This window comes from Scophthalmus maximus, chromosome 2 (assembly GCF_022379125.1).
Source record: "Scophthalmus maximus strain ysfricsl-2021 chromosome 2, ASM2237912v1, whole genome shotgun sequence".
Taxonomy (NCBI): Eukaryota; Metazoa; Chordata; class Actinopteri; order Pleuronectiformes; family Scophthalmidae; genus Scophthalmus; species Scophthalmus maximus.
Window position 1 is genome coordinate 3,242,477 of NC_061516.1, and position 9,748 is coordinate 3,252,224.

Genomic DNA, 9,748 nt, shown 5'->3' on the forward strand with positions numbered 1-9,748 from the left:
CATTTCAAATCACACAGCACATTCACACACACACACACACACATACACACATTTTGTAAAAACTGAAACGACTCAAATGGCTTCTGGGCCAGTCGACTGATGTTCGACTGACAATAGCCTTAAGTACTCAGTAATCCACCGTGGCAAATTGTGGCATGTGCATCATACCTCTTTTAAAAAACAACAACATATAAAACAAATGGAGCTGGGCCTCCCAAAATAAAACTGCCCAAATCTGCAGCACCTGATCTGCGATGTCCGCTGTCACCTCTCCAAAATAATCGCTCAAATCCAGCACCTCCAAAGGGACGACATTCCCCAGAGATACCCGGCGAACAATCACTCAGATTCAGAATGCCGCAGGATACTCAGCCCCTAAATATAACACAAATCCAGCGCACAGGATTTTTGGACACACTTGTCATTCCTCTGAAAATAGAAAAGCCAAATCAATGGAGGTCTATCTGCTGTGAGATCAGAGCTGCAAATGTTTGGGTTTTTCTGTTGCACAAAATACTTTCAGAGAGAAATTAACTTTTAAGGGCAATGATTCTGTGCAGAAAAAGATCCTGGCTCCTGGCATTCCGCTCAGCTCTGTTTATTCTTCAACAAACAAAGACAAGTGCTTCCAACAAGCGCTACTCTCTGATTTTATTATTTCACGTTTCATCTCGGGGTCCAGATAAACTCAAGTCAGACTTAAACTGTAAAAATGGAGAGCCTCGAATTCATTTTGTCTTAACACGACTTTTGATTAAAATGAACAGACAATAAATACATTTTCGGGGGCCAATCTTACTTTCTGTAAAGACACCGACAGTGGAGAGCAGAAAGAATATAAGGGGATAGAAATTGGTTTTGAAGATATTGTCTTCCTCTCGCATTTGTAGAAAAAAAAGTTAATTCGATATTGTACGTTTGAAATTTTGCATTTCCAGTGATTTGCATTGGTGTCTTTTTTCCTCTGGGGGATTCTTTACAATATTCTTTGATTTTGTAATCTCAAGAAAGTTGCTGTGTATGTTATAATACATGTGTTCTTAATAGAACAGTACTTGAAAATTGAGATCTAATGAAAGTCTAATGTGATCTCTACATCTCTCTCTCTCTCTCTCTAAATCTGTATAGACGGAACCTTCCACCCTGAGGTCGGAGAACCTCAGCGTGCGGCTGACGGGCCCTTCGACACGACGGCCACCCGGCTCATCACAACCCTGCTGATCGAAGAGTAAGAGCCACTTGTTTTCACGCTATCTCTCGTTGCAATGTCTGATTGGCCGAAGTTATTTTGAGTGTTTTGATATGATGATGATGATGAGGTCGACTGCAGCGCTCTGATTGGTCATCGGCGTTAACATGGATTGTGATTGGATGCTCGATTATCTCAACGGCTTTGTATGCAGTCTCCAGTCTGATGTTGGAGCAGAGCAGTGGAAAAATGACTGCTCTATTTATAAAGGCCCATTTAACAGAAGAGGGTCGTCTACAGTCTGTCCCTGCACAGATCAGCTCAGGACTCATAACTACCTGCTTATGCTTTTTTACATACATGCTGTCGCATTAAGCAAAGATTCCAATCAATAACTTAGTAGATTTACGTTCAACACGTTTGTAGAACCAGTGAACACATTATGAACTGGGACCAAATCTAACCAGAAGCTTTCATTTCATCATACAGTAGATCATATTTAAACTGATTCCACACGGCAATATGGAATCACTTGTGTGAAATGTGGAATTCCTATATGTTCCAACTCATGTAGAATTAAATTATAGTCAGCTTGACAATCAAGAATTGTGTGGCCCTGAAAGATTTTTCAAAAATGTACAAAATTTCATCCTTATATCAGTAAACTAAGTGGGACTTTGTCTATTTCTGACAGTGACTGATCTATAGATGTGTGGGTTTTTTTTTTTAATAGAAGCTTATTCATTTTTGCCTTATTTTTTTCCATATTCAACATCATTTGGGTTGTGTTGTTTCATAATATGAAACTTAAACTACCAGAACCATTAACGGAAGAAGCATAAACTTTTCACACAATGACACACACCAACTAACCAACAGCTCAATATGAGTCAAAGATTGTTGACGCTATCAAGGGCCTGTCTACATCTGTAGTTTTCATAAACTCAGCATGATATAAATAATACTTATGTGAATTTTGTTATGACTCATAAATGGTGACTTCTCACGACATAGGACATGTTTGTATTTGCACATTTATTAAACTGATAGGTAACAGCAATCTCAGATCAAGAGTCTCCTTAGTTCCATTCTGAACTACATGCACCTTGTTATCTGATGTAAAGGTGCCACCTTGTGGACAACTGCAGGTACTGTTACAGTGTCACTGCTCACTGCTGCTGTTGATTTTCAGTTTGTCAGTGGTGAAGACGAATGTTATTCTTATCATTATTAAAGCTCAGACTATATACAGTATGATATTTTATAAGAAAAGCAGGAAACACCCTCCTTTTGTAGACTGGAATCAGAATATTTGCCGTCGTTTTACTATTTTTTGCTTCAAAAATGACCGCAACAATTTAATGATTATAAAAAATAGTCACAGATTATAGAGAAAGGTACCAACCTGATAAAAACATTTGCTTTTCTCTGTCCCAAAGATGTATTAATATGCATCAAACAGAAAAATGATGACTTCTAATGACTTACCAGTATAAGTTTACACTGTGTTTCTCCGCCCACGGACACTGTTGGTAATCGGCACAATCGAAACCCATTCTCATGATCTGGGACCTTAGACATTCGATTTAATTTCTTTTGTAACTTACAGACATTGTGCCAAAGGTTTGTTAGACTTGTCTGTCGTTCTTTTCAACAAATATGAGAAGACGTCGGCATCAGATATTCCTGATATCACCCAAGTTGGACTTGACCTGTTTTTCCTACTCGGCTGCCATGTGGTGGTTTATACCATTTGATTGGAAAACAGCATTATAGAATATAAATAAACTGTGTGTACACACATGATTACAAACTCACACATCCTCAGGACAAGAAGGAACAAGTTCAAGTTCAACTAAAATTGAAACTGAAAAAAGAATAAAGTTGCTGGAGGAAGTGAAAAATAATAGAGACCCAGAGTGACTTGTGAAACGGATATCCTCCTGATGTGTTTTGAGAAAATGCCAAACTGAGTTTCTTCTAACTAATGTGAACTGAAGCTAAACTAACATGTAAGTTTGTGTGTGTGTGTGTACTCCGTGACGATATGTGTCTTCCATTAGTTATTTAACTTTCTTTTGACTGTGACAGTTTGCGACTGTGAGAGGAAACCTGTAATGTGAACTACTGTTAAAGTTGAAGCTGGTGTGTGATCGGGTGCAACATGTGTTGATCGGGTATTGCAGATTGAAAGATGATGTGGTATTTTAATCGTTTATCTTTTTTATCTCAAACAAACAAAATTCACTATCAATAAGAATATAGGGAGAAAACAATCGATGGCGTGCTGCTGCAGTTAGAAACTAGTGAATCCATTTATGATGTCAGTTTTTAGTCTGACCCAAAATGTATAAACTACAAAAGGAAGCTGTCAATATATTTTAAAGTCTAAAACATAAATCGGTGCTCACCTAAAAATGTAATTGTTTGGTGTTTGTATCGGAATTATGCTGAGAGGATTCTTCACTTGAAGGTCATTGGTTATATTTTTAGTTACTGAAGCAATAAAGCAAGAATAAGAAGTGCACTTCACTCTGCTTGTTCTAAATATGTCATTTGCTCACTTTGTTCTTTGACAAAAAAAGTCGATGGGGCCTCTTGGATCACTTCCTTTAGAAACCATAAACATGTGCACGCGCGCACACATGAAGGATGTTATCTAGGTGTGCTTTGACAGGAAATAACCTTGATACATTGTTCTTCTTTGCAGCCGAACATGATGGGGATGACGATGAAGATGGCTGCTGTCTCAGAAATCACCCTGCTTCTGCTCTGCTGCTCCGTCATCACCTCCACAGGTACCGTGAACTCCGACGACTGCAGTCCCTCTGGTCCTCAGTTAGTGGCGGGATGCTGTGATTTTGGGAATTGGGTTCTAGTGCGGAACAGTCGGTCGAAAATCTGAATAATTCTTAAAGTGCCTAAAGTTTCCCCTTCTCTACTTTTTACTGAACCTTAACACGTGTCGAATGAGTCTTTGTGTTTTCCACCCCAGATATTTGTTTTCCATTAATGTGTTCAAACGATGTGTTTCTCCTTCCAGGCTGAAACTATATATTTTGTAGGTTGTAGGAAAGTCAAACCACCAATGATTGGACACTTTTTGGGCCAAAACTCACAAAAACGTAATAGACAAATGTAGTGGTTGTTTCTCAATGAGTCAAGTGTCAAAATAATTTGTCGCTTTTGCACTGAATGTGGAAAAAAAAAACAGCCAAATATTAATGCAGCTGCACAAAGGATGTCAGTGATCTACCTAACATTGGCATTTATGGGTCGCCATGGAATGACATGAAACATTTTATATTTTTAAAAAAAACATATGGTTGTGTATTCATATTCATGACTTCTACTTATTAGTATAAATGTATATAATATTTTAGCACTTTGAGATTGCTTTTAGCAATGAAAAGTGCTGTATAAATTAAATTAATTATTATAATATCTATTTTATTTATGGGCCTTTAGGCGTTACCTGAGCAGAAAGGTGTGTTGTGATTGTTTGTATTGTATGTATTGTATGTGATGTATTTAAAAGAAATCCATTTTCTATTAAGTCTCCTCTTAAATATAAAATTAAATTCAAATTAAGATGAATGATCTAAACAAACTAGTTGGTTAAAACATTGAAACGATAAAATTATTTTACATTTCAGAAACCCTCGGTAGGAAATAAATGTGTGATTATGTGAGGCATTTTATAGCCTGCTCTGTGGTTTCATTTTAGGCTCCTTTTTTCCTGAACAAAAAATGTTATGCTGAATTGAAAAAGCAACTTCTGTAAAAAATGATTCTAAGTGTCTGAAAGGAATGTGACTGGCTGCTGAAAGTTTATTGTTGGACATTTCCAAACCAGATGAACATTCAATAAGAACAAGAAATAGAAAAGCAGATATAGTTTCTTAAATCTAATCTCAAATTTTTTACCTGTGGTCAAAGCTCTAGTAGATAATAGCGCAACTTTCCACATTTTTGAAATATCAGCTTGTTCTTCTGTGATTGTAATTAAATAACCTATTTTTTTTTTTAAATAATTGACACTATCTGTAATAGTCCATATAGAAAATATCTGTTATGCATGAAAATTGTTTAAAATCCTTACTGTGAGCAGTTTGCAATGGAAAAACGACAGGGACTGAAGTTCTTTTGAAGTATGAAGCTGCTACTCGCGTGAGTTGCGTCATTTCACTTCCTCTCAGTCTGACGTCACAAGTGGAAGGCAATAGTGATGATGACTTTTTTAAACATCTCTGTTCGGTTCATTTGGAATGACACAAACTTGATGAGCATTTCGTTGTGACCTTTAGAGGATGTCGTTTTCTGTTTCGTGCCATCGCCATCACACTGATGAATAGTTTTTAAACAATTAAAAATGACTTCTCATTTCATCACATTGTGGCGGTGGTCTCCTGAAGATTAAATTGAACCAATTTGGCTGATGATGACAGATGTTGATGTTATTTCATGCAGTTTACATACAATTTATGTTGTCTCTCGTGCTTCCCAGAGAAAGCACTGTTCCCCTTATATTCCTCCCTTGCGTCCTTGTTTGTTTGTCTCCCGTGTGTTTTGGTGTGGATGAAAACTGCAGCCACTGCAAGTCACGAATGAAGCTCAGGCGGCAAAAATAAAAAACATCAGCAACACTGAAGTTGCAGAGCACAAAATACCATTGTATCTAACCACTGAGTTTCTTCACCTTTCTTTCTGTTCCAAAGATTCTCAAGGGGCTCTCTGCGACAGCTACGCTGCGACGGGAGACAACTTCACGGTGCTTCTGACGTACAACCTGAAAGACACAGAAAAGCTGAAATGGAGTCGGGAGCAGACACAAATCGTGGAACGAAAACCTTTGAAAAACAATGGACGGGTGATTGATCAAAAGCTTGTCGCCGAGAGCAATTATGACATTTATCAAAATGGATCCCTGAAGCTGACAAAACTGAACCGAAGCCACACAGGCAGCTACATGCCCAGGGTTTACAGAGACGATGGAACATCGGTAGCAGATTTTAAGAGTCTACGTTTGTGTGTATTGGGTAGGTGACATCTTATTATAGGAATATTTCCTCTATTTATATAAGCATATCACAATCTAACTTCCTGACCATCTGGATTAGAAGGAAGGTTTAATACTGTGTCTTCAGTTCACATCACATCACATCTGTTTTCATATTTTATTTGTCACAATATGATAAATTACAGCATTTTTTTAAGCATAACAAGCACTACTAAAAATTATGTCTATTTTATATCTAATTAAACCTGCTTTACTCAGATCGTGTTCCGGAGCCTGAAGTGATGACTGTGTGTGACCAAGCCACTGTCAGATTTACTTGCAAGGTTGTTCAGGTGAGGACAAATGTACTGCACAATATGTTTTATGAACAAAGCAGTGAGAACCATGTGGTGTGTCTTGCAAATCTTTCCCTTGTGCAGATGTGGTCACTGAATCTGTTGACAGAGAGGGTCTGTGGCTTCCTTCCCCCTACTATTAAGAACAAATAGAACTGTGAATTTCTCATTTGTCATTTCAGTATTTAACTTACAAAACCCGAACTTATGAAGGGCAAACCGAAGCTTTAATTTTAGCCGATTGGGCTGCAAAAGTAAAAGCCAGGTCAAATAAATAAAGTATACTGTATATATATAAATATATATTTTCTATTCTTTTTAAACTTTAATCCAGTTCTCTCACTGATGCAGACATTGGGATATGGTTAAAAAAGGATTTCAAACTTCTAATTCCAAGGTCAACGACGAAGTTTCACATAAAAATAGAAAAGCATTTGTAATTTTGTCGAATCAGAGGAAAATTCCAGAGAAGTCTTCCAAATACGAGATAAAAATAAAAACTGCAAATGCAGGTTTTTTTGGTACTTAAATGTCTACATATTCTCGGGATTTGCCTCTAATGTGTCCTCTTTTTTATTACCCAGCAGACCAAGGATCTCAAATTTACATGGCTTCAGAATGACCAAGTGTTGAAAGGGAAGAACGGTCTACATCTGATGCAAGAGGCCAAAATTGTGGAAAAGAATTCCTTCAGTTGCAAAGTTTCAAACCAGGTCAGCTCTTTGACCAGTGCTCCTGTGAAGGACCCCTGCCATCAGTCTGGTGAGCGTCACCCGGGGACCACAGCCACATGTCTCCAGCCTGTTGTCAACGATGGGACACGTTTCGATAATGTTAAAGAAAATTTCCAATAAGAGGCACATATACCAACTGTCCATCAAATACTCTAAAACAAGATATTAAAATGGCACAATCAATACTGATTCTGTTTTTTCTGTCCTCCTTCAGGCTTTGTTTTCCCCTATGAAGTAATGGGACTTAGCATCTGGATTTTTGTGGGTGGGGGAGGAGGTACAGTATGTTTGCTCACCTGTGTATCTTCACATTAAGATTGTCGATATCTTTTATTGGATTGTGCGTTTCTGATACATATTTTTTGGACTTCAACGTGTCCTTCCAAATGCTGTGGAATTGGACTTAAATGAATTACGCCTGTTTGAAATATGCAAATGTAGATGTTTATGTCTCACTCAGATTGTTTTTACTGTCCCTCCCGATCAGGTGTTGTTCTGGTGCTGATAATAGTTGTCATTGTTTGCTGTGTCCAGGCCAAACGGAAAAAACGCATGCTCATAAAGGGTAAGAGTTTTTTTGTTTTCTTGTTTGTGTGGTTGTTCGTTTTAAAATGTCGTGATTTCATGTTTTTATAAATGGCCTACTCTAACCCCCCAAGAAATGTTATCTAAGGTCTGTGATATTTTGATTTAAAAAGTGCTGGAGTTCAAATTGAGCTCTTTGGCCACAGTGTGTGTTTGGGGGGAAAAACCCACAGTGACACAGGATCCACTGCTGAGAGAAGAATCGATTCCACAAAGTATCACCAAACGTCCTGCAGTCAGTCACAGAAGTGAAAGTGAACAGACGGTAGTTTCTGTTGCACTGATGCAGAACCTCTAAAATCCACCGTGAACTCCGTTTAAGAAACACAAGCTGGAGCTTATGACGACCAAGAAATATCTCTAAAAAATATCCTTTGATATTTTATACTCTTGCCAAAATAGAAAAGATAAATATTTAGGCTCATCATCTCTGCTGATTTCCAGATGAGGAGGAGTTCCGTTTGGGCTTGACCTATCCTGACCAACAGCAACCGCGACCCTGTCCTCAGCACGGCCAGCCTCCCGGTCGCCAGCACCAGCAGCAGCCGGCCGGCCACACCGGTCCCCGCCAACATCGGCCAAAACAGCCCCGGGAACATCCGCGTTCCAGGGCCCAGGACCCCCACACCGGGGAACCTCAGCCCAGCCCCAGAAGACCTGCACAGGTACAGTAGGAGGTCATTGCATCAAGTCTTAAGGATCACGGTGCAGTCGGACCTGACACTTGTCTTCCTCTTCTCTTCAGACCACCAGACCACTTGTCAACGAAAATGACGAGAAGCCTCCTCCTCTTCCTCAGCCCCGGAGAATAGTTCCCAGAGTGTGACATGACTTGAGTATCACAGTCTCGAAAACTTACTGACTCCTCTTTTCTTCTTGTTATTTCCCAATTCACTTGTATGGTTTTATAGTCAGTATACTCTGACTACACTTTTTTTTTTAAGTTAAACAGCTTTAGAGAAAGCAAAATCTTCCTCTAGCACCTCATAGATTTGCTGATATATGTTGCTTTCAACTTCAGGATCTATTACAATTTGTTTGCTACATTGTTTTCATACAAAAATCAAACTTTTCTTTCTACGTACTCTTCTATGCAGTTGTTTACCTTTTTATTTTGTATTTGTGTTACGATTTGATTTAATAAAGAAAATAACCTCTCTGATGAAATGAAAAAGAAAAATGTTCTTTTAACCAGACTAAATCAACCATGTGTCTTTTTTCAAACTTTCTCAAAATATGGACACGTTGACCTGATCAACACAACTGAATAACAGTTGAAATGCATATCATACAAGTAATAACATAAAGAAAACCACTGGTCTGTGCCATTCATCTTTAATGTATCTTCACACAATTTGTATCAGATGTACTTTTTTTAATAAATGCTGTAAATTATGGTGAGACATTTCCACTGAAATGTGAGTGGGTGAAAAGATTGTTTCAAAACTGCATCTTCCTCTTCACTTCTGCAGCTGACTGTGTGTGTGTGTGTATCCTGTGTCTTTTTGATGAGAATGTGTTTGTGGTTTTGAGCATAGTTCCTACATATGCTGAGCTACTGCTGAGTGCAACATTATTTGTGTGTGTGTGTGCATGTGTGTGTGAGTGAGGTTTTCCTGTACTTGCAGCTTTAAAATATGACATTCACCAGACCTTTTCTGAAGGTGAACTCATCATTTGTCACAAACTCAAATGTATAATTGTGTATGTTAGGAAGCTGTGTGAAATTATTGTTATTTTGCTTCTTATGTACCTCATTTATTCCACGGTTATTGTAACGTGGCTTCTATAACACTGCATTTCCCACTGAAATTTATTAACAATTTTATTTTTTCCTAATAGAAAGTGGCACTTCCAGAATCAAGGATAATTTGCAGGTATAAAT

The 9,748-nt window shown here is 38.2% G+C and overlaps 1 protein-coding gene across 2 annotated transcripts; it reads left to right on the forward strand.

The window, feature by feature from the left end:
* Positions 1-3,067: 3,067 nt before the first annotated feature.
* Positions 3,068-9,264, forward strand: LOC118301021 (T-cell surface antigen CD2-like). 2 transcript variants are annotated; one of them, XM_035626045.2, is made up of 9 exons: positions 3,068-3,201; positions 3,900-3,987; positions 5,908-6,228; positions 6,468-6,541; positions 7,129-7,306; positions 7,493-7,555; positions 7,766-7,843; positions 8,308-8,528; positions 8,609-9,264. In XM_035626045.2, exons 2-9 carry the CDS (start codon positions 3,906-3,908, stop codon positions 8,687-8,689), a joined length of 1,098 nt encoding a protein of 365 aa, XP_035481938.1. In that variant the 5' UTR covers positions 3,068-3,201; positions 3,900-3,905; the 3' UTR covers positions 8,690-9,264. The 2 variants fall into 2 exon arrangements, with proteins under 2 accessions (XP_035481938.1, XP_035481939.1); XM_035626046.2 differs by having other exon boundaries at positions 3,069-3,201; positions 7,132-7,306.
* The last annotated feature ends 484 nt before the right edge of the window (positions 9,265-9,748 follow it).